Here is a 25,885-nt window from a genome sequence, read left to right as displayed (position 1 = left end):
ATTTGTGATGGACAAGTGATTACGAGCACGCGCGTGTCACGTGACAATAAGGTCCCGAAGTCATATCACGAGACACGCACGTGAAGCCCAACCACCACCCCTCAGCCTCTCTTGAATATAAATCCCACCCCTCTCCCAAAGTTCACCTGCGCCACCACACGCCCAAAGAGAATCACTTGCAGCAACCCGGTCCACCACCGCCTCCTCCGTCGTGACCGCTCCACCGACCCTCGCCGTCTCTCGCTCTCTCGAAACCCCACCCCCCCGGGAAGAAAAGAAAAATGGTGAGCGTCGAGGAATTCTGCCGTGCCCAGAAATCACAAGGCCCTGCCACAATCCTGGCCATCGGAACGGCGAACCCCCCAAACGTTTACGAGCAGAGCACGTTCCCAGATTATTTTTTTCGAATCACCAAGTCCGAACACATGACACAGCTGAAAAGCAAGTTCAAGCGCATGTGTATGTATAGTTTAAAGCATACCTACATTGATGCACTTTTAAACAATTTTTTTTTTTTTGTGGTGCCCTCGTCATTTACCATCATATAAGAATTTTTTACCATCATATAAGAATTTGGGCGGCTTCACCTTTTTGTGCATGGCACTTACTAACACCGTAGATAGCAGGGACTAGAGATTAGTGGATACATACATGCTTAGATACGAAATTAGGGAACAAAAGTCGAAGCAAATCAACAATTGTTTTGATGGAACTTTTTGATGCCGGGATCGGTTTTTTCTTTCTTTTCCGGTAATAACTTGTGGGGATTGCGTCTTTCACCGTGGTGTATGAATAATTTGATCGGTCCATAAAGAAGAAGACCACCATGACATCGATCTGTGTTCGGTGTATATGTTTAGGTGAAGGGTCCAAGATCAAGAAGAGGTACCTGCACTTGACGGAGGAGATGGTGAAAGAGCACTCGAACATGTGTTCGTCCACGGAACCCTCCTTGGATGTAAGGCAAGACATTTTGGCGGTGGAAGTGCCGAAGCTAGGGAAAGAAGCAGCAGCCAAGGCCATCAAGGAATGGGGGCAGCCCAAGTCCGAGATCACCCACCTGGTGTTCTGCACCTACGGCGGCAACGACATGCCGGGCTGCGACTACCAGCTCACCAAGCTCTTGGGCCTCCGCCCAACCGTCAAGCGGTTCATGATGTACCAGGTGGGTTGCTACGGTGGCGGCATGGTCGTCCGCCTCGCCAAGGACCTCGCCGAGAACAACAAGGGGGCTCGCGTCCTCGTCGTGTGCGCCGAGATCACCATGGCCGCCTTCCATGGGCCCAACGAGGCCTTCATGGACAACCTCCTGGGCCACGCCCTGTTCGGCGACGGCGCCTCCGCGCTCATCGTGGGCTCAGACCCCGTCCCGGAAATCGAGAGGCCCCTGTACGAGATTGTCTCCGCGTCCCAGACGCTCATCCCCAACAGCGAGGGCGCCATCAGCGGACACGTCCGCCAGATCGGGCTCACCATCAACCTCCTAAAGGACGTTCCGGCCTTTATCTCTAAGAACGTTGAGAAGTGCATGACGGACGCATTCCACCCTCTGGGCATCACGGATTGGAACTCGCTCTTCTACGTCGCGCACCCCGGCGGGCCCGCGATCCTCAACGAAGTCGAGGCCAAGTTGAAGCTCAAGCCCGAGAAGATGGACCGGTCGAGGTACGTGCTCGGTGAGTATGGCAACATGTCTAGCGCGTGCGTCTTCTTCGTATTGGACGAGATTAGGAAGAAATCGGTTAAGGAAGGGCTCAAGACCACCGGAGACGGGCTCGAATGGGGGGTGCTCTTCGGATTCGGTCCTGGCATCACCGTCGAGACCGTCGTCCTCCGCAGCGTGGGCTTGTCCGCTTAGGGCTTCGCGTCGGATCCAGCCTCGCTCGCCTTTGCCTGCCTCTTCCATCAATCCCTATTTCCACTTACGATATGTTGTTAATCATGTCTTTTCGATGTTATTCCAAAACCTTTTCGGTGTATGTTTTGGATCGTGATGCGATGGGGAGTGACCGTTCGATGTTGTAAGTTGCACGCCATCTTTAACTATCAATGCACTTATGTTATGTATCAACCGAGGTCCATATTCGCCTCGAAATTAATAATACATTTCCATATGAAACAAGGACTTTCTTCGACCGCATGGCAAGCATGATTCTAGTGTTTTCCACGACTCGATAGATTCCTATTGAAAGAAAAAGATATCGTTATTAAGAAAATGTTTTCTAGACCGTTAAGTTCTCACGAAACAAACCGACCTTTAATCCTCCTTCAACCGTTTGGCATCTTCTATATTGTCTTCTCAATCGCGTCTCTCTACTTTGTTTTATGCTATAGACTACAGATTGATCGATACAGTCTACTTCCATACTCAGGTTTATCGACTCCCTAATATACAATACAATGAAGCAATATCCTTTAGTTCCCCGCACAAGAAGGAGCTGGTAAACGACTAGTACAGTTACGGAATTAGTTACATTAATAGAGATTACGTCTCATTGATCTCTCATTAACCTAACAAGCTGAGTTGGCAAAACCTCATGCACGTAGTTGGCAAAATAGGACTTCAACGCACGTGAAACTTGAGAAGTCATCGGTAAAATCGGTTGCCTTTGTCTCTATTTGTTTCACAAAAAATAAATGATTTGGAAAACAATTTCCTAAAAATAATCGCTTAAAATAATTAGTCTATGGAAAATATTTTCATTATCGATAATAATTTATGTCTAAATATTTTCGCGAACAATGAAAATATTTTTCATTTATTCATTTTTTGTATTCCTTGAAAGGATAAACATACTCCTTGAAATTTCAGAGCTACTGAAATTAGAATAAAAATGTGCTTATGCTTTACATAATGATCAATAATACGTGGAATTTCTCATTCTTGAATGAGTCTTTAACTCTGCTAGAGTCAAAGCTCTTGAGATTACCAAATTCATCTATATGAGTTGAATTAAGATCCCATAATGCCACATGATTATATCCTCCAATTTATCATCTTTGTTTTGAGCATGAGAAGGGATATTATAATATTATAGATTTTGATAGGAACCCTAGTTGCGAGCTCCATTTTGTTATTATTTTTTCAAATATTAAGAAATATGTTGGTATTCATGTTGAAGCATCAAATATTAACAAAAAAATTGTTATTGTGATTGTCGACGAATATGTAAAATGAATGTGGCCATTCAAATTAATATTCTCGGCCTATGTTTTTTTTAGAACCGAGTACGGAGGTACTTACCTTTGAGATGCAGATGTTAATTGTAAACGATGGTCAATTGCTGACACTACAAAAAAACAAGGGATTAGCGACGAATTTTGCGACGAAAAATTTGGAAAAATCCGTCGCTAATCGAATTTGCGACGAATTCCGTCGCTAATTCGGCGTCGCAAAATTTTGCGACAGAAAAAAATTCGTCGCAAATTAGCCACAAACTTTATTCGTCGCAAATTAGCCACGAACTTTATCCGTTGCAAAATTCGTCGCAAATTAGCCACGAACTTTATTCGTTGCAAAATTCGTCGGAAATTTCGTCGCAAAATTCGTCACAAAGTTCGTCGCAAATTAGCCACAAACTTTATTCGTCGCAAAATTCGTCGCAAATTAGCCACGAACTTTTTATCCGTCGCAAAATTCATCGCAAATTAGCCACGAACTTTATTCGTCAGAAAATTCGTCGCAAATTAGCCACGAACTTTATTCGTCAGAAAATTCGTCGCAAATTAGCCACGAACTTTATTCGTCGCAAAATTCGTCGCAAAATTGATCGCAAAATTGGTCGCTACTTATTCGTCGCAAAATTCATCGCAAATTAGCCACGAACTGTATTGGTCGCAAAATTCGTCGCTAAATATTCGTCGCAAATTATACGCCATTTGGGCCATCAAATCTTGTCCATAGCAATAGCTACGCATTAATGAACATCATGTAATACATTCAAAACAATCAAAGGACACGAGACAACCGTAGATTTCGCTGAAAAAGAAAACGAACAAACCGGACACAATGCCATATAATTGAAAAATATAATCGAAGGAAAGATGCTAGTCCGCAAAAAATAATGATATATGCAAAGTTGCAAAGTCTGACATGATGCTATTTGATATCCAATCTTATAATACATTCAAAACATTCAAAGGAGGCGGGACAACCATAGATTCTGCTTCAAAAACGAAAAATCGACAAACCAGACACAAGATTGGGCAGCTTTGGTACTCGGCAGGACACCAGAAGCAGTCACTTTTGTCGACACCTGATGAAATGTGGATACATAAATAAAGATATTCAATCAGTCCAAAATATAAAAGAAGCGTTTATGCATGGATGTGGAACTAGGTATAAAAAAATAAGTAGGAGGGTTAACAAAACAAACGTTTCAGGACGAACATCAATGTTCTTACATATGAATATGAGTCAACTTTGATATCCACTGTAGTTTTTTCACCCTTGTAAACCGTATTTCTGTCACCTACGTAAAATTAGATCCTTCTCCAAACAGCATTCAACAGTTTAATGACTTAGAGAGGTGAATTTTTTTTTGTAAGGTATTAGAGAGGTGAATTACCAACACCAATTCCCAGAAAGAGAGGACTCAAAGTCAATTAAGGCATGTATTTCTACAATGTTCAAATATCATGATTTTTTGTAACAAGCATGTCATTCTGGGATCTCTAAATTTTCAGTTTTTCGCAAGCAAAGAACCTAGTTGTAAGAAAGTTGTGCACAGAAAGTAATTGTAGGGCAGGAACATATTGGGCAAACTGCACTTATGGCACAAAAGATTGTGAAGCAAGCTTACCCCCGATTTTGGGAATTTTAACTAGAAATGACGGAGAAAATCATCATCATCATCAGCAATCTCAGCATCATTGTGTCGCTCATCATTGTGCCCATCACCTATTGGATTGGTGGGAGGTACAGGAGGAATCTCATTGTGATCGAGGTTGAGGTGTCGCATAACGATTTGCATTTGTTGTTTCAAGTCATTTATTTCTTTGTCCTTCTCTACTTGTATATTTTTCAGTTGGTTCAATTCTTGGGTCATTTGCTCCTCAAGTCGTGTCCTCCTTGGAACAGTCGCATTGGATGATGAAGTTGCAGTATGATTCGTCGTGTATACTCTTGACAATGATCCCATCACAAATATTTTTCCTTTTTTCATCCTACCCGTTGCCTCCACCCATAATGCCATACTGTCAATTGATGGCTCAGACGCAGCAACACCATCAGCACCACTAGCATTGCTCATTAAAAGTTCATCATATTTTTCCGACATTAACAATATAGATGAAAATAAAATAACTTCATATATATAACTACCATAAATATTAAAAGCATTCACGGTTTTCATTCTAGTTTCCATAAAGTCCAAAGTATAACCTTACATGCCTTAATAGCTTTTGCTCGATCGCCAGTCCATGTCTTATCTTTTTTTTGAAATGTGCATTCAAATGTAGCTGCAAATGTCGGTTCCGTCCCCAATTCATGTGCCTACAAAATGTAAACATGAGTAATTGAATTAAATTAACTTATAACTTATTTAACAGACTTACCATTCGTTTTCGATGCTCCCTAATGTTGATAGAGCCCCCAGCATATGTGGCAGACCCTTCACTAGAACTAGAAGATCGATTCTTTTTATTCTGCTCACTGATTTGCTTATTCTTTTCAGTTTGCCAAATTCTGTTAATTTCCGTCCAATTGTCAGCTGTAATGAAAGCCGGCTTCACTTGCTTGATCTTCGCTCTATTCATCACATTTCGTATGTGATCACTGACTTTTTTCTTAAAGATTCTTCTCACTTCATTCTCTTCCTCTTCATCCCACCTGAACTTCCGCTGCAATCAATACGAAAACAACTGAAAGTTATTATGATGGTCACATATCCATTACCATGCACCAGACAATTCGGCGATAGATTTTGTAAAGTTCATCTCGGGGAAAATATCTGGTCCCTTTAGTATCGAAAAATAAAGAGTTGTTCTGGTCCCTTTACATCATTCTTGACCATCAATATACTACACCGAACTTAGTTGGTGAGAAAATAGAATATCCAAAACTTACCTTGAACTCATTCCACCACAAATCTTTCACTTCTTGTGGAGCACTGTTGTAATTAATATACTGCCCCATCCAATAATTTTTTACTGTTTTATTCAGTTCTCTCACAACAAACGTAGCATCCGTGAATCTGCAAACATACGGATATTGTGCAACATCGACAATTCAGTTGACATCCATATCTAAAATCATAAATATTACATATGCTTAAAAAAATGAAGTACTTACGAATCTCCAAATGGGCATATCATGAATCGGTTATCTTCTTCACCTGTGTTTCCCTCATTATTCGATTGTTGCGCTGAATAATAAGGTGGAACGGAATGAGATGGATTTGAAGGAGATGGAACTGGAGGAGATTCAGTTCGCTTGTGTCCAAGTCCCCTAACATATTCTTGAGTGTTGGAGGAAGGGCCAACGTGTCCATATTGTCCATCAGCATATAGTGGTTGAGGGTTAGATGAAAGGGCAGGGGAAGAGGAAAGGGACGGGGACGAGGACGAGGAAGGGGTTGGTCTTCTATGTATGTGACCTCTACGTTTATACTGATAAGTAGGAAGGTTGGACAAATATGTAAAAAAATATGAACACGTATTACGGACACATAATGACGTATATGACGAAGCTTACCATTTTGTTTCAGAAGCAGAAAATGTATCCTCTTAATTAGCCAATGCCGAGTGTTTATGACGTACAATTTTCTACGAACAAATATACTATGAATCGCACTCATTTTGATATCAAACATCAATATATGATCATGATATGCCATGCTAAGCCAACAATAGCCATAATTACCCACACGATCATTCAACAAGTACAAGATCAACCATGAAACATCAATTTTCAGCCACATGATCTTCGTTCTCGGCCACACCATTATCAATCAACCCACACGATCGGGCCATAGTTAACCAATCAGCCACAACAAATCAACCACGCGATTAAGCTAATTAACCATACGATTGGCATTAAACAACTAAGGGTGCGAATGGTAACCATTCTGCTCCAGAAAGCAAATTCCTGCCAGAAATTGATTTCTGGAATTCTTGCCAGAAATTGATTTATGGAGGAGAAATATGTTTGGTAAAACATGACTAATTTTGCTTAAGAAATTGATTTCGGAACAGAAATCTGTTTTGATTTGTTGATTTTTTTTGCACCTAAAAAAATTTAAATTTTACTCAAAGTGGGTGGCCACAGGTATTATAAGCCATTCTGTGAAGTTTTGAAATTTTTGATTTTTTTAATTTTTTTTGGGCACCTAAAAAAATTTAAATTTCATTCAAAGTGGGTGGCCACAGGTATTCTAAGCCATTTTGTGAAGTTTTGAAATTTTTATTTTTTTATTTTTTTTATTTTTTTGGGCACCTTAAAAAATTTAAATTTTACTCAAAGTGGGTGGCCACAGGTATTATAAGCCATTATGTGAAGTTTTAAAATTTTTGATTTTTTTAATTTTTTTGGGCACCTAAAAAATTTAAATTTCACTCAAAGTGGGTGGCCACAGGTATTCTAAGCCATTTTGTGAAGTTTTGAATTTTTTTATTTTTTTTGTCACCTCAAAAAATTTAAATTTTACTCAAAGTGGGTGGCTACACGTATTCTAAGCCATTTTGTGATGTTTTACAATTTTTTATTTTATTTTTATTTTTTTGGGCACCTAAAAAATTTAAATTTCACTCAAAGTGGGTGCCCACAGGTATTTTAAGCCATTTTGTGAAGTTTTGAAAATTTTGATTTTGATTTTTTTTTTATTTTTTTTTGGGCACCTCAAAAAATTTAAATTTCACTCAAAGTGGGTAGCCACATGTGTTCTAAGCCATTCTGTGAAGTTTTGAAATTTTTGAATTTTTTTATTTTTTTAAAAAAAATTCACCAAATTTCATATTTTCCCGAAATCTGATTTTTTTTTATTTTCTGAAAATTTTATGAATTTTTCAATTTTTATGCAATTTCTAAAAAAAACGCTTAATCAATCACACGATCGTCATTCTGTTCCGGAATGCATTCCATACGCACCCTAATCAACCACACGATCGTCATTGAACGCTTAATCGGCCACATGATCGACAAATTAACCAGGCGAACATCGATCAAAGCCGCATGCAATCCTGAAATCAGCCCCTAACTTAGCCAACCAATTCGACACTAAACAATCCCTAAACAAGTCCGATTAATACCTATTATACTAAGTAGGGTTTAGGGAGTCGCTTACTTGGTTCAAGGCCAAGAAAAACCAAACGATGGGACAAAATGGCCGGTCGGCCAGTGGCGGGCTCGGCGCGGGCGCGGGCGCAAGTGGCGACTAGTCGGCCAGGCGCTCGGCCACGGCCGGCGAGCGGCGAGGCAAGAGGCTAGGCCACGGGCGACGGCTTGGCCACGGGCGAGCTGCCGGGCGTGCGGCGGCGACGACGCGGCTCGGCGGCGGGCGGCGACGGCTCGGCGTTGGCGAGCAAGCGAGCGAGAGGCTCGGCCAGAACAGGGGAACTCAGCGGCGACGGCATCGGGCGGCTGCTGGACGGCGACGGCGTCGGGCGGTTGCTGGGCGGCGACAGCGACGGCTACGAGCTCCGGCGAGGCGCGTGCGCGAGCTCGACCAGGCGAGCGGCGAGCACGCGGGCGGAGCGGCGACACTCGCGGCTGCAAGCTGCCGGGCGTGCAGGCGACTGATAACTCTATAAAAATAGAGTTATTTTATCTACTCTAGGCAATAAATAATGCAATATTTGTTAGAATATATTTGGATTTCCTTTCATTTACTTAATTTTTCCTTGTTTATGCAGAATATTGAGATATGGAGAAAATCAGGAAAATATGGCAAAAAGAAGGAAAGGAATATGCAATCTAGAGAAGAGTTAGAAGGTGGATATCACATTGAGAATTCTACGATTTATTCCCTAATTTTATACGAAAAAGAAGCAATTGCCTTGTGAGAGGAGTCTTGGATGTTATCATATAAATATGATAACTTGGGGGAACATGGAGTTTTTTTTTAGATCGTTTTTGTTTTCAGTGTTCTGAGAGTTTTTCAAGTATTTTGAAGAGAAGACAAAAGTGGTGACAAAATTGTTGTTCTTTGATTCAAGATGTTTGGTTTAATTTATATTTTCATTTTTTCTTCTATTATGTTCTAATTTTCTTTGTTAGAGCTACGATGTAGCCTAACCTTGATGATATGAATTTCATACTTTCTATGCTTTGCAAGTAATTTCATTCGTGTTATTGTGCTTAATGCGTTTAGGTGACTGGCCACCACTTGAATGATCTGATGTGCATGTTTGAGACTGAGAAGTGATAATATGCAATTGCTCCTTATAATATATAACCATGATTTAAATGTGGATAGAAATATACCATGTTATTTGTGTAGCTTTCGGTGATAAGGTGGTCCAAAAGATTCATTGTAAACCGGGAATATTCACAAATTTTAATGCGCTTATGTTTATTTAAATTCACATAGAAATATAGTGAATTGATAAACTGAGTAGGTTTGCTATACCTAGAGATAGGATAGTAAATAGACTAGGAAATTTCGCTATCACATGTTTGATATTGTTCTTGTATGCATAATGATCCGAAATTCATATCTAGTGGTTATGGTGAAATCGGATGCTCTAACATATTTTACCTGATTGATTATCTACCTTTTAGTTTATAAAATTTCGTTTTTAAAAATTGTCAATTTTTATTTGTTCTCAATTATATTTTGATCAGTTAGATAAATTTTAGAATTAGTCCATTTTTAATATTTAATTGGTTTATTATCATCAATCTCTGTGGGACGATACTCTTATCATCATTATATTACTTGTTCAACACGTTCGTTGACACGTGCAGAATTTTACGAACAAGTTTTTGGCGCCGTTGCCGGGGAAAGAGGAATTCGACTCTGTACAAGAATTGGGTGGAATATTGCATGACTCGAAGCCAACAGGGAGAACTTGAAAAGTTTGATCCTGAAATTGAGTGCACTTTTCTAAGGCGACGACGAGAGCAAAACAACAACACCATGGCTGAAAACCAGCAGGGAGAAGAAAATCCAAGGAGGACTTTGAAGGATTATGCTGCACCTACGGTCCAAGGATCAACATCAAGCATTAGGAGGCCAACCATACAAGCTAACAATTTCGAAATTAAGCCTTCCCTAATTCGGATGCTTCAAAACGCAGTCAATTCGAGTGGATTGCCGAATGATGATCCTAATATCCATTTAGATGCTTTTCTTGAAATTTGTGACACTATAAAATATAATGGCGTTACTGATGATGCCATTAGATTGAGATTATTCCCTTTTTCCTTGCGTGATAAAGCTAAGACGTGGTTAACTTCTCTTCCTGCAGGATCTATCACGACTTGGAATGACATGGCTCAAAAATTCCTTAGTGAGTACTTTCCTCCTGCTAAGTCTGCCAAGATGCGTAACGATATTACTTCTTTTGTACAGATGGATGGTGAATCTCTGTACGAAGCTTGGGAGAGGTTTAAAGAACTACTAAGGCGTTGTCCGCATCATGGCCTACCAGTTTGGATGCAAGTGCATACATTCTATAATGGAGTGATGCCGAATTTGAGGTCTACCATTGATGCCGCAGCTGGAGGGACGTTGAACAATAAATCGCCTGAGGAAGCCTTTGATCTTTTGGAGGAGATGGCGGCTAATAGCTACCAATGGCCGATTGAGAGGCTATCTGCTAGAAAGTTGAGTGGAATTCATGAAGTCGGTGTCAATACTACCATTGCCGCAGAGTTTGCTGCTTTAAACAAAAAGATCGACTCAGTGTTGAAGATTCAAGGCCAGACTTGTGAATTTTGCAATGGAGGCCATGCTAGCACCGAATGTCAGGTAGGTAATCCTTTCACACATCCTCCTGAAAATACTAACTTTGTTGGAAATTTTAGCAGGCCTCCCCAGAACAATCCATATTCAAACACCTATAATCCTGGATGGCGAAACCACCCGAATTTCTACTGGAGCAACCACAATCAGCAAGGGCCGAGACCACCACCACCATCATTTAGGCCGCCTGAGGAGAAACAACACAATCACCTTGAGGAGATGGTTACTAAGCTAGCTCAAACAACTCAAGACTTCATTAAAAGTGCTGATGTGAGGTTCCAAAATCAGGAGGCATCCATTCGAAATCTGGAGAAGCAGGTTGGCCAGTTAGCTAACCATTTGTCTGAAAGACCGTATGGTACCCTTCCGAGCAACACTGAGAAGAATCCAGTTGAGAATGCAAAAGCAATCACCTTGAGGAGTGGAAAAAAAGTTAGCAGAAATTTGTCTAATGAAGCAACAAGAAAGAAGAAAGAAATCGAACCACCCGGAGCCGACGCACCCGAAATTGAACCCTCCAAAGCTGATCCACCTCGAAGCAAGTTATTTCCGGACAATCCAAAGCCATATGTGCCGCCAGTTCCATACCCGGAAAGACTTCAGCAACACAAAATAGATAAGCAGTTCTCTAAATTCCTTGATATTTTTAAGAAATTGCACATTAATATTCCTTTTGCAGATGCCTTAGCCCAGATGCCTAGTTATGCGAAATTTTTGAAGGAAATTTTAGCAAACAAACGGATATTGGAAGATTATGAGACTGTGAAGCTTAATGAGGAATGTTCAGCTATTTTGCAGAATAAGTTACCACCAAAGTTGAAAGATCCAGGGAGTTTTACTATTCCTTGTACTATTGGTAATTCTTATTTTGATAAGGCATTGTATGATTTAGGTGCAAGTATTAATCTAATGCCTTATTCTGTTTTTAGGAAATTAGGTTTGGGGGAAGCAAAAGCTACCACCGTATCTCTTCAGTTAGCCGATCGATCGATCAAATACCCAAGAGGCATAGTGGAGGATGTTCTAGTTAAGGTTGACAAGTTTATTTTTCCTACAGATTTCATTGTCTTAGAGATGGAGGAGGATTTCGAGGTCCCGATCATCCTAGGCCAACCTTTTCTAGCAACAGGGAGAGCTCTAATTGATGTGCAACAAGGAAAATTAATTCTTAGAGTTCAAGATGACCGAGTCACCTTTGATGTGTTCAAAGCCATGAAATATCCTGCTGAGCCGAATGAATGCTTGAGAGTCGATGCAGTTGATAGGCTTGTGGAATCAATTTTTTGTAAAGCCACAATTGAAGACTCGTTGGAGGCATGCTTGGTTTGGCCAAGCAAAGAAGAAGCCAAAGCTATAGAGGTCGAGCAGTACACGAAATTTTTGGAAGCAAATCCACCTCTTCCGAGATTTAGACCACCGAAATTCGAAGAATTGGGATCGAATTTGAAGAAACCGAAACCCTCTATTGAAGAACCACCAATTCTAGAACTCAAATCTTTACCATATCATCTTAAATATGCTTTTCTTGATGGAGTGTCCTCTCTTCCAGTAATTATTTCTTCTTCTTTGACAGGTGTGATGGAGGAAAAGTTACTCCGAGTCCTGAGAGATCATAAATGAGCAATAGGATGGACCATTGCAAATATTAAAGGAATAAGCCCCTCGATATGCATGCATAAAATATTGATGGAAGAGCAATTCAAACCGATCATCCAACCCCAAAGGAGGCTCAATCCAAAAATGCAGGAGGTGGTGAAGGCTGAGGTAATTAAGCTACTTGATGCAGGGATCATCTATCCTATCTCTGACAGTGCTTGGGTAAGTCCTGTGCAAGTTGTTCCAAAAAAAGGAGGTATGACTGTTCAGAAAAATGACAATAATGAATTGATTCCTACTAGGACAGTTACCGGATGGCGTGTGTGCGTGAATTACAGAAAATTGAATGATGCCACTAGAAAAGATCATTTTCCTTTACCATTTATTGATCAGATGTTGGAAAGACTTGCAGGACATGAGTTTTATTGCTTTCTTGATGGATATTCAGGGTATAATCAGATTCCTATTGCACCAGAAGATCAAGAAAAAACTACTTTCACTTGTCCTTATGGTACTTTTGCTTTTAGAAGAATGCCCTTTGGTCTTTGTAATGCACAAGCTACTTTTCAGAGATGCATGATGGCTATTTTTTTTTATATGGTTGAAAAATATATTGAGATTTTATGGATGATTTTTCTGTTTTTGGCTCATCATTTGACTCTAGTTTAAATAATTTGGCTTTAGTCTTACAAAGATGTGAGGAGACTAACTTTGTTTTAAATTGGGAAAAGTGTCATTTTATGGTACAGGAAGGAATAGTGCTCGGGCATAAGATTTCTAGAAATGGAATAGAAGTCGATCGAGCCAAAGTGGGGGTTATTGCAAAATTGCCTCCACCAACATCTGTGAAACTTGTCAGAGGATTTTTGGGGCATGCAGGATTCTACAGGCGGTTTATAAAAGATTTTTCAAAAATTGCTAGACCCCTATCTAATCTTTTGGTAAAAGATGCACTATTTAATTTTACTGATGAATGCGTGCGAGCTTTTAACACTTTAAAGGAGAAGTTAATATCGCACCAATTATGGCAGCACCGAAATGGGATTTACCTTTTGAGCTAATGTGTGATACTAGCGATTCTACAGTGGGAGCTGTTTTGGGACAGAAGAAGAATGGAATTTTTCAAACCATTTAGTATGCCAGTCGAACCTTGTCGGGTGCACAATTGAATTATTCAACAACGAGAAAAGGAACTTTTGGCGGTGGTTTTTGCTTTTGATAAATTTCGTTCTTATTTAATTGGCTCAAAAGTTATAGTTTATTCTGACCACTCTGCTCTTAAGTATCTGCTTGAAAAGAAAGAATCAAAACCACGTTTAATCAGGTGGATTCTATTGCTGCAAGAATTTGATTTGGAAATCAAAGATAAGAAGGGGACTGAAAATCTAGTTGCAGATCACTTGTCAAGAATTCCGAATTTAAAGGAAGAGGTAAGTCCAATTATGGAAGAGTTCCCTAATGAGAAAATTTTTTCCATCAAATCCACAAAAATTCCTTGGTACGCTGATTTTGTGAATTATTTGGTAAGTAATATTCTTCCTCCTGAATTGTCATATCAACAGAAGAAAAAAATTCTTTTCTGATGTTAAAAATTATTTTTGGGAAGAACCTTTTTTTTTTAAGGTATGTGCAGACCAGGTCATAAGGAGATGTGTTCCAGACGAAGAAAAGGAAAATATTCTGCATCATTGTCATGACAGAGAGGCAGGTGGTCATTTAGGTGCCACCAAAACTGCAACTAAGGTTTTACAATCTGGATTTTATTGGCCCACACTTTTTAAAGATGCTTACTCCTTTGTAGCTTCATGTGACCGGTGTCAGAGAACTGGAAATATTTCTAGAAAAAATGAGATGCCTTTAAACAACATTATTGTGTGTGAATTATTTGATATTTGGGGTATTGATTTCATGGGACCCTTTACATATTCTTGTGGTAATTTCTACATTTTAGTGGCTGTGGAGTATGTGTCTAAGTGGGTAGAAGCTGTAGCATTGCCAAAAAATGATGCTAAGGCTGCTGTCAAATTCTTGAAGAAAAATATTTTTACGCGATTTGGCACTCCTAGGGCAATCATAAGTGATAGGGGGACACACTTTTGCAACGAACAGTTTGAAGCACTTTTGAGTAAGTATGGAGTCACACATAAGGTTGCAACCCCTTATCATCCTCATACTAGTGGTCAAGTAGAGGTTTCAAATAGGGAAATCAAGAGAATTTTAGAAAAAACAGTGAATGCCTCTAGGAAAGATTGGTCAATGAAACTTGATGATGCACTTTGGGCCTATAGGACAGCATTCAAAACCCCAATTGGGATGTCTCCTTTTAGGCTAGTGTTTGGGAAGGCTTGTCATCTACCGGTGGAATTAGAGCACAAAGCATATTGGGCATTGAAATTTCTAAATTTTGACATGCAGTCTGCAGGTGAAAGAAGATTGTTGCAACTAAATGAATTGGAGGAATTTCGCAATGAGGCCTATGAAAATGCTAAGATGTACAAGGAGCGTACCAAAAGATGACATGATAAACACATATTCAGAAGAGAGTTCGAAATTGGCCAAAAATTTTACGTTATAACTCTCGTCTTAAACTTTTTCCAGGAAAGTTACGTTCTCGATGGTCTGGTCCTTATACAGTCACACGGGTATTTCCATACGGAGCAGTTGAAGTTGCACATGACACCGAAGGCACATTTAAGGTGAACGGTCAACGTTTGAAGCCCTACTTCGAAGGTGGTTACAACAAGCAGAAGACCACTATTGAACTTCATCCTCCAGAATAGCGACATCTAAGATAGTTTGGCTGAAAACTATAAAGCAAGCGCTTCTTGGGAGGCAACCCAAGCATTTTTATTATGTTTCTTCATTAATTTTTACGTTCATTTGTTTTAAAAAAAAACATGATTAATATTTTTTTTATCCAGGTTAATTTTCTCTCTTGAAGGATCACCTTTTTGGAGTTTAGTCATCAAGACCATCCATGGACACATCCGACAGCAAGGGGAGTTTTCTTGTTCCTATTTTTCTTTTGTTTCTTTTGTTTTTCACATTGAGGACAATGCTTCATTCAAGTTTGGGGGGAGACAAAATTTTGGCTCAAAATTTTTTTGCTAAATCTGAATTTGTTTTTTTGGTTGCATTCCTTGTTGTGAATTTTTGCGATTCTTAAGAAAATTTAAATTTTGTTCAAACTTGCGAATGATATGTGAGTTAATTTTGATTCTAATGATGTCGATCCACTTACTGAGCACTAGAAGTCCTTAATTTTTGAGTAGTGTGTACATCTAGAGAACATTCATGTGAAGTATGTGCTTTTCTTAGATCTCACCCAAATCTTATAATTTGTTTGATTTTCTCTTGAGGCGAAATCCTAGGCTACATCTAACTGAGAAAATGATTTAGGCAATTTTTTGATCGATTGAGCCTTTCAAGCCAACCCTATTTATTTATCCATAGTCACCCCGTTGAGCCTTAATTATTATCCAATCTTTTATTGGCACCCACGTACTTTTTAGCTTACCTTTTGCCAAATTATATCATTGTCCCACGCCCCATGAACATGTTGATTTTTTTTAGGATAAAAGTTTATTTGAGCATAATAGCAATTTGGAGGAAGGGCGGAGCATGGAAATAATTTGATTGCTATGGTTGTTTGGGGTGTATCTTCTTCAAAAAAAAAAGAAGAAAAAAAAAGAAGAAAAAGAAAAAAAAAGAGAAAAAGAAAAAATTGCTTTTATGGTTCCCTATCCAACTTTCAATTGAGTGAGCCTTTTGGATACTCAATGGGTTGGGAATATTCACGTTATATTAGGAGGGACGTAGGGAGGAACTCCACCATAAAGCAATGAAAAAAAAAACGAAAAAAAAGGAGAAAGCATGATGATACGTGGTGGCAGAAAGATTATTTTGAAGATGTGAAATTGGGGATAGTGACATATGCTCCAATTAGATCCTAGAAATCAATGTGTTCATGGGTGATTTGAGCTTAAATTTACCATTATCTCACCGTTAGCCCAGCCTTACATTACAACCTGAGGAAAGTCCTATTGATTTTTGGTTGGATGATTAGTTTACATTAGTGGAGAGAGGAATGAAAAGCAAACCTATGAGATTTGGTTATAATTATAAAGAGTTTTTGAGAGGTTGCATACCAATGTGAACTTATCTGGATTGCATATAATTCGAAAAGATGAGGACTCACACACACACTTGGATCACATAGTTAGAATTGGTTTTAACTTATTAATCTATTTCAATGTTTGGATGAAATTTTTGTATGTCTTTGAATTGTGATTTCGAGCAATTATGGAAGGAAGTCATGGAGGGGGTTCACTACAAAAAAATCGGGTTTTTCCGACGAAAATTTCCGACGAAAAAATTTTCGTTGGAAATTTGCAACGAAAATTCCAACGAAAAATAAATTCGTCGGAAATTTCCGATGAAAATTGCTTCGTCGGAAATTTCCGACGAAACATTTTTCGTCGGAAATTTCCGACGAAATTTTCCGACGAAAAATATTTCGTCGAAAATTTTCGACGAAATTTCCGACGGAGCACTTTTCGTCAGAAATCTCCGACGAAATTTTCCGACGGAGCACTTTTCGTCGGAAATCTCCGACGAAATTTTCCGACGAAAAAATTTTCGTCAGAAATTTCCAACGATTTTATTTTTCGTGGAACTTTTCGTTTCAAATTTCCAACGAAAATTTTTTCGTCGCAAATTTCCAACGAATTTTTGCGACGAAAAAATTTTCGTCGGAAATTTCCGACGAATTTTATTCGTGGCAAATTTGCAATACGAAATATGATGTATTTGATATCTGTCCCGACCCCTAATTTCTCTCTGTCGACTGATTCCTCTTATCCTCTCGCTGTTCTCTCTCCGTCTCTCTCTTTAATTTCTCTTGAATTACTTATCGGTGCACGCCCAAATCAATCTCGGTAAAGCTTTTTCGCCGGTAAGTGTCGTGGCTAATTTCATGAATAATTGGCCACGAAAACGGTTCGTCGCAAAATTATTCTTCGCTGGATTTGTATTTGTTGGTGTTATTAAAAATTTTTTTTTCCTTTCCTCACTGGTTTGGCCGATCGCCGGCCATGGGGCGAGGTCCGTGGCCCGGCCATGGCCGTCGATCCAACCTCGCCGACGCACAGCGGGCTAGCCTCGCCGGCCAAGCTCGCCGGCCATGGCGAGCTCGGCCCCGGCCAGCGGCGAGCCGGCCCTCGCCGGCACCGGCGAGCTCGAGCTCGCCCGGATGTGGGCGAGATCCGGGCCTCGCCGGCCATGGCGAGCCTCGAGCTCACCGGCGGCTTGGCGGCCCTCGCCGGCATCGGCGAGGGCCGAGCTCGCCATGGCCGGCGAGCTCGAGGTCGCCCGGATCCGGGCGAGATCTGGGCGAGCTCGCCGGCGGCGAGGCGGAGCTCGCCATGGCCGGCGAGCTCCGCCTCGCCCGGACCTCGGCGAGATCCGGGCGAGCTCGAGCTCGCCGGCGGCTTGGCCGGCCATCGCCGGCACCGGCGAGGGCCGAGCTCACCATGGCCGGCGAGCTCTAGCTCGCCCGCACCTCGGCGAGATCCGGGCGACCTCGAGCTCGCCGGCGGCTTGGCTGGCCCTCGCCGACCGGCGAGGGCCGAGCTCGCTATGGCCGGCGAGCTCGAGCTCGCCCAGACCGGGCGAGCTAATGCTCGCCCGCGGCTTACCGGCCCTCGCCGGCATCGGCGAGGGCCGAGCTCGCCCGTGATCCGGGCGAGTTATGGGCGAGCTCGCCGGCCATGGCGAGCTCGGCCCTCGCCGGTTCCGGCCAGGGCCAGCCTCGCCGCCGGCGAGCTCGATGTCGCCCAGAACTTGCCCAGGCGAGCTCGCCGGTCGCCGGACCGGCGACCGGCCAAGAAGAAAGGACAAAAAAAAAAGAAAAAGAAAAAAAAAGAGAAAATATAAAAGATAATTAAAAAATTAATTTTAAGTCATTTGTTTTTATTTCAGGTACGTGTCTATTTGAAGGTCTCGCAATCCAAGTGAACGTTGCAATTCTCATCAAATAGACCACTTTCTACTACAAAAGTTTCAGTCAAATACTTGGTAAGTTTTCTTGACATGGTAATTTTTTCATTTTTTTCAAGTTGAAAGTAATTATTTCGTAAAAAAGAAAATTGTACTTGTTAGAATTTTATGGTTTTAATTAACAATATTAAACAATAGATATGATATTTTTAATATTGTACGAGAATTTTTTTATTTTTATACAGACACAATGCAAAGAGACAGGGGTTGGATGTATAATAAGAACCTACCTGGACGTCAAGGATTGACCGATGAGTTTCGAATCGGGGTGGAACTATTTTTGGACTTTGCTAGTAATAAATATGAGTTCATGGATGGAAATAAGTTAAGGTGTCCATGTAGAAAGTGCAGTAATGGAAAATTTCAAGACATTGACATAGTTAGAGAACATCTTTGTAGATTTGGGTTTACTCCGAACTATTATAATTGGACTTACCACGGTGAACCATTTATATCTGATGACGGATATCGAAGAAGCGACTAAATGTTTGTTAGGGAAGAATGTAGCTATTATGACCAATTGAATCCATATCAGGGGATGGTGTTTGATGAAGCAGGCCATAATTTTTTTCCAGAATCGAATCATGCAAGTACTAGTTTAACTCCTCCACTTGAACAAGTGGGAACTAGTCATGCATCACAATTGGAAGAGGCAGGAGTTACAGGTTTTGATGAGAATGTGTGTGATGGAACTTTTCAATCTAATCGGTTATGGGAAGAGTTGAAAACAGCAGATGAACCTTTATGGGCAGGTTGTGACAACCACACGAAAGTATCAGTGACAGCATAATGTGTCTGTGGATTGCTTCAACTCTTTTGTTGAAGTAATGCGGGAAACAATGCCTCGTGATAACATCATGCCAAGTGACTTTTACGATATGAAAAAGCTAGTGGAAAATTTAGGTCTTCCAGTTGTAAGGATTGATGTATGTAGTATGGGTTGTATGTTATATTGGAGAGATGATGAAAATGCAGAATCTTGCAAATTCTGCAGCCAACCTAGGTACAAGATTAACAGGCGGCAAGGTCGTAATCAGAAGCGTAGACCATGTAAATAAATGTTCTACTTGCCCTTAATCCCTAGGTTGCAAAGGCTTTATGCGTCTCAAGCTACTGCTGAACACATGACTTGGCATGCAAATCATGAAACAGAAGAGGATCTAATGTGTCATCCTTAAGATGCAGAGGCATGGAAACATTTTGATAGAACATATCCCGAGTTTGCGATAGAGCCTCGAAACATCAGGTTAGGTCTGTGTGCTGATGGTTTTGCCCCATTTGGGAAATCAGGAAAAAGTTATTCATGTTGGCCAGTTATCTTAACTCCGTACAATCTTCCACCCGGTATGTGCATGAAGACACCTTATATGTTTTTGACATTGATCGTGGTCGCCCGCAAAATCCGAAAAAGTTGATAGATGTTTATATGCAACCATTGATTGAAGAGTTACAACGGCTATGGGATGAAGGTGTCCCTACGTATGACGTTTCTACCGATCAAACATTTGTAATGAAGGCTGCTCTTCTTTGGACGATAAATGACTTTCCAGCTTATGGAATGTTATCTGGATGGAGTACAGCTGGGATCTTAGGATGTCCGATATGTATGGAGATATCGAAGTCATTCAGATTAAAGCACGGTAAGAAGGCCAGCTATTTTGACTGTCATAGGCAATTTTTGCCGCTAAAGCATACATTCAGAAGGAATAAAAAAGAGTTTATCAAGAATAGGATCGAAAGAACACATCCACCATTGAGGTTGACCGGTGATCAAATTTGGGAGCGAGTGCAGGAGTTTTCAACGGTTGTTGAAAACCCTCACGGCACAACTATTGGGTACGGAAGTACACATAAATGGACTAAGCGCAGTATATTTTGGGATCTACCATATTGGAAGGCCCATCTTATTCATCATAATCTTGACGTCATGCACATAGAGAAGAACGTTTTCGATAATGTCATAAATACTGTGATGGATGTCACTGGAAAAAACAAAAGACAACTTGAACGCAAGAAAAGATATGAGGGATATTTGCGATCGGCCAACACTAGATGTGGATGCAAGCAGCAGGGGACCAAAACCAAAAGCAGTTTATAAATTGGACAAGGAGCAGAGACGGGTCGTTTGTCAATGGTTGAAATCGGTGCGATTTCCTGATGGATATGCTTCGAATCTAGGGAGATGCGTTGATTTGAATGAATGCAAGTTGATAGGTCTGAAGAGTCATGATTGTCACGTATTTATGGAAAGACTAATTCCAATAGCCTTCAAGGAACTTTTACCAAACTTTGTTTGGGGCGCCATTACAGAGTTAAGTAATTTCCTGCACGATATTTGCTCAACAGCGTTGAAAGCATCACATATGGAGAAACTAGAGAGAGATATTCCAATTATTCTTTGCAACTTAGAAAGGATATTTCCTCCATCGTTCTTTGATTCAATGGAGCATCTCTTAGTTCACTTGCCTTATGAGGCCAAAGTTGCAGGTCCCGTCCAATTTCGATGGATGTATCCATTTGAGAGGTAAGTTTTTTGTTAAATAAATTTTAAAGTACTTCATTATATATTATGTTCCGATAAATTTTTTTGTATTGCAACTAGGTTCTTATATCATTTGAAGAAAAAAGTGAAGAATAAGGCATGTGTCGAAGCTTCAATTTGTAATGCATATATTGTGGAAGAAGTGACAACATTTGCATCATACTATTTTGAGCCGCACGTGCAGTGCAAGAGGCGGAGAGCAGGAAGAAATGATGAGGGCCCCATTGATCCCAATTGCAAATCATTCTCTATTTTCAATTATTTGGGTCGACCAAGCGGGCGCAAGTAAGTTTCGGCACTTAACAGTGAAGAAAAGCGGGCAGCCCATACATATATTTTACTTGAACCTGTCCGTAAGTTGAGCCATACTTCAAGTAAGTGTACATTTGTAAGTATATGTATTGTGTGTCAAACATTTGCTAATATATAAATGGTATTTGTTAATAGGATTTTCCAAAATTCAATGTTTGGACTACCACCGAATGAGTTCGACCGTTTGTGCCAGGAACAATTTGCAACATGGTTCACAACATATGTAAGTTGTATGTGGAAGAAATGCAAGTTATTCGAATTTTTTATACATCATATATTAAAATATATATTATTGACATTACGTATGTGACCTTAGATTCACAGTAATCATGATCATGCGACGGAGCAAGGATTGCTATATCATCTGGCGTGGGGTCCAAAGTCCAGAGTACGAACTTGGCCAGCATATTTCATAAACGGGTACAATTTTCACACTCGAACATATGGAATGGGAAAAGCCACAATGAATAGTGGTGTGTGTGTTCAGTCATCCAATGGTGGCAGTTCGAAAGATGATTTTTATGGGTTGTTGGATGAAATCGTAGAGATAGAGTACCATGGACCATTAATTTTGCGGGTTGTGTTATTTAAGTGCATATGGTTCGACCCCGTCAAAGGAATGAATGTGCATACGAAGTTTAATTTGGTTGAAGTAAATCACAAGAAAAGATATATGAAATATGAACCATTTGTCTTAGCACAACAAGCAATTCAAGTATATTATGCATCATATCCTAGTTTGAAACGTGACAAAGCCGATTGGTGGGCTGTATGTAAAACCAAAGCACGGAAAAAATCGAGGAACACTGGAAGGACACAGCATATCAACAAGAGAAAGTTTGTCACACGATTGAAACTGATGAATATACCATTCCAACTTTACGAGATCCATGTGGAGCGATGATCGATGTGGATCCAACTGAAATTCGCGAATCAAATTTTGAAGTTGGTATAGAACTTGATTATGAGACAGATGACGAAGATGATGCGCATGAAGTAGATGAAGACGAAGATGAAGACGAAGACGAAGCTGCAGATGAAGATGAAGATGAAGATGAAGATGAAGAATATGATTTTTGATACTTTTCACTATTTATGTGCAATTATTATTATTATTGCGACATGTATTTTTTTTTCTCATAAATTTTTGTTATTGTTGTTGTCGTCGTTGTTGTTATAATTAGAATCATGACTAATTCGCCACAGAATTAAAATAGTAGGGAAAAATATTAGAATTTTGCAACGAATTAGCATTTCGTTGGAAAAATTTCCAACGAATTGCATTTCGTTGGAAACATTTCCAACGACATTGCATTTCGTTGGAAAAAATTCCAACGAAATCAAAATTCGTTGGAAACATTTCCAACGAATTTACATTTCGTTGGAAACATTTCCAACGAATTTTCATTTCGTTGGAAAAAATTCCAACGAATTTTCATTCGTTGGAAAAAATTTCCAACGAAATCCAAATTCGTTGGAAACATTTCCAACGAATTTTTATTTGTTGGAAATTTTTCCAACGAATTTGCATTCGTTGGAAACCATTTCCAACGAAATCCAAATTCGTTGGAAACATTTCCAACGACATTGCATTTCGTTGGAAAAATTTCTAACGAATTTTCATTTCGTTGGAAATTTTTCCAACGAATTTTCATTCGTTGGAAATTTTTTCCAACGACATAGTATTTCGTTGGAAAAATTGCCAACGACTTTGTATTTCATTGGAAAAATTTCCAACGAATTTTCATTCGTTGGAACCGTTTCCAACGAAATCGAAATTCGTTGGAATAATTTCCAACGAATTATATTTTCGTTGGAAAAGTTTCCAACGACATCCCAATTCGTTGGAAACATTTCCAACGAATTTGCATTTTGTTGGAAAGATTTCCAACCAATTTCCATTTTGTTGGAAAAATTTCCAACGAACTATAAATTCGTTGGAAATCTCAAAATAATTTTCCCGCAAAAAAATATATAAGCAAATATTTTGCCACGAATATGAAATTTGTGGGAGAAACCGTAGGAAATTTCCAACGACGTCCAAAGTCGTTGGAAATTTCCCACAAAATTGAAATTCGTGGGAAATTTTCCACCAATTTTCTCACGAATTTCAAATTTTCGGAAATTTCCCACTAACTTCAATTTCGTTGGAAATTTCGTGGGACATTTCCAACGAATTAAAAATCGTTGGAAATTTGCCTTGAATTACATCGAAATATTTTAAATCGTACGAATTTCCAACGAATTACAAATTCGTTGGAAATTTTCCACCAATTTTAGGAAATTTCCCACTAATTTGAATTTCGTGGGAAATTTTGGTGGGAAATTTCCAACGAAATTCAAATTCGTTGGAAATTTCCCACCAAAATTTCCCACGAAATTCAAATTAGTGGGAAATTTCCAAAAATTCGTGAAAATTTGCAACGAATTGAAAAAATTCGTGGGAAATTTCCCACGAATTTCAAATTCGTTGGAAATTTCCCACGAATTTCACATTCGTTGGAAATTTCCCACGAATTTGAAATTCGTTGGAAATTTTGCACTTAGTCTATTTTCGCCGACACTCCATTTTGTTGCAAGAACAATATCGCCACGAATCTCCTAAGAGCCGTCCTCGTCGCCGTCCTCCTCGCCGTCGCCGCCTTCGTCGTCCACGTCGCCGTCGACTTCGCCCAGCTCAGTAGGTAACTCTAAACTATATATTGTGTGAATAAAATGGTGACGCGGCCGTGAGGGGGTGGCGGGTGTCGCGGCGGACTTGGCCGGGGGAGGGGGTCGCGGCGGAGTTGGCTGGTGGGGGGTGGCCGCCTAGATGGCCGGAGGCCGTGGGTCGTAGCCGAGGGGGGCCGGAGGGGGTTGTCGCCGGCGAGCTGGCCGTGTGGGGGGGGTCGCGGGCGAGTGGCCGTGGGTGGGGGTCGCGGGCTAGCCGGCCGTGTGGGGGGGTCGCGGCGACCGGGCCGTGGGTGGGGGGGGTCGCCGGCGAGCTGACCGTGAGGGGGGTTCGCCGCCCAGTGACCGTGAGGGGGCTCGCCGGCCACCGGGCCGTGGGAGGGTCGGTCGGCCAGAGCCGGCCGTGGAGGGGGGTTCGCCGGCCGTGAGGGGGGTACGCCGGCCACCGTGGCCGTGTGGGGGGGTCGCCGGCCCGGCTGGCCGTGGGGGGTCGCCGACCCGCCGCCGGAGGGGGGTCGGCCGGGCCGTGCGGGGGCCTGGTCCCGTGAGCTCGCCGGAGGGAGGGGGTCGCCGCCACCTCGCCGGAGGGGGTCCCGGAGGGTGGTGTCGGGCGACCTCGCCGGGAGGGGACTCGCGGCTATGATTTCGACACGGTTGTCGTTTTTTTTTAATGATTTTTGTGTTAACATATAAAATTTGGTAAAACGATGCTTATAGAGGGAACAAATTAATGTGTTGCATTTGTGGCAAATTTACTTATTGAACGTAATTTGTGATCTTTTTTTTAGGTCTGTACTAGAACTGTGCGAAATAACATATTTGGGGCATAAATTTGCATAAATGTGGCATCGAGTTGATACTTGTTGTAATTCGTTACGCACATTTAATATGCTTCATTTTATTTTTCGTGGAATCGATGTGGTCCAAATTTTAATAGGTTGTTTCAACGTGGACCAAAGATTGCTATTTATCAGAGGCGATAGTCGGTTTGTTTCATTTTGTCGAGTTTATTTATTGCTCTATTAAACAAAATGGTAAGCAAAATGGCTAATGTCATTTTCAGTCCCTAATATATGTTCATATTTTTAAATATATTTGTCTAACCTTCCTACTTGTCAGTTTAAACGTGGAGGTCTCCTGCGTGGTTCGGGTTCGCAAAGAAGATTAGCCCCTTCCGCTGGCTCGTCCTCGTCCCCGACCCTGTCCTCTTCCCCTGCCCATTTATGTAACCCTCAACCACAACATGTTCATGGACAACACGAACACATTGGCCCATCCTTCGACCCTCAACAACATATTAGGGTAGAACCTCGGGACATGCGAACCGAATTTACTTCAGTTCCATCTCCGATTCGATCTCCTTCGGTTCCACTTTCTTCTTCAGTGCAACACTCGAATGATGAAGAAGATACCCGATTCATTATATGCCCATGTGGAGATTCGTAAGTACTTCATTTTTTTACGTATATATAAATTATCGATGTAAATAAAATTGTTCGTGTTGCGAATTATCCATATGCTTCATTGTCTCATTGTCTCGTATTGTTATAACATGTTTTCGATTCACGGATTCTACGCATGTTGTGAGGGAACCGAATAAAATAGTCAATAACTTGGATGGGCCAGGTTTATTACTTTTAGCGGCGCTCCCGCGAGAACTAAAGACTTTGTGGTGGAATGAGTTTAAGGTTAGTGTTGTCTTCCTTCACAAACTAAGTTCGGTGTAGCATATTGATGGTCAATAATGAATTTTGTCACGAATTGTCTGGTACATTGTAATGGATATGTGACATGTGACCCTAGT

The 25,885-nt window shown here is 40.8% G+C and overlaps 1 protein-coding gene and 1 non-coding gene across 2 annotated transcripts; one reads left to right on the top strand and one right to left on the bottom strand.

The window, feature by feature from the left end:
• Positions 1-136: 136 nt before the first annotated feature.
• On the top strand, positions 137-2,061 carry LOC130138126 (chalcone synthase 2-like). The gene is made up of 2 exons (XM_056311234.1): positions 137-459; positions 861-2,061. Exons 1-2 carry the CDS (start codon positions 282-284, stop codon positions 1,856-1,858), a joined length of 1,176 nt encoding a protein of 391 aa, XP_056167209.1. The 5' UTR covers positions 137-281; the 3' UTR covers positions 1,859-2,061.
• An 8,417-nt stretch (positions 2,062-10,478) lies between these two features.
• Positions 10,479-10,585, bottom strand: LOC130135002 (small nucleolar RNA R71). The gene has a single exon (XR_008814492.1). It is a non-coding gene; the product is annotated as a small nucleolar RNA R71 (small nucleolar RNA).
• Positions 10,586-25,885: the final 15,300 nt, after the last annotated feature.

The sequence above is a fragment of the Syzygium oleosum genome, unplaced genomic scaffold, assembly GCF_021117445.2.
Source record: "Syzygium oleosum isolate NSW1041296 unplaced genomic scaffold, Sole_v2.1 Sole_v2.01, whole genome shotgun sequence".
NCBI lineage: Eukaryota > Viridiplantae > Streptophyta > Magnoliopsida > Myrtales > Myrtaceae > Syzygium > Syzygium oleosum.
Note: the sequence above shows the minus strand (reverse complement) of the source record. Positions and strands in the feature narration are given on the sequence as shown.

Bases quoted from the DNA above. Each gene is read 5' to 3' on its own strand.
- LOC130138126 (XM_056311234.1), top strand. From the start codon at position 282: ATGGTGAGCGTCGAGGAATTCTGCCGTGCCCAGAAATCACAAGGCCCT. The intron at 460-860 runs GTATGTATAGTT...GTATATGTTTAG, and splicing joins AAGCAAGTTCAAGCGCATGT to GTGAAGGGTCCAAGATCAAG.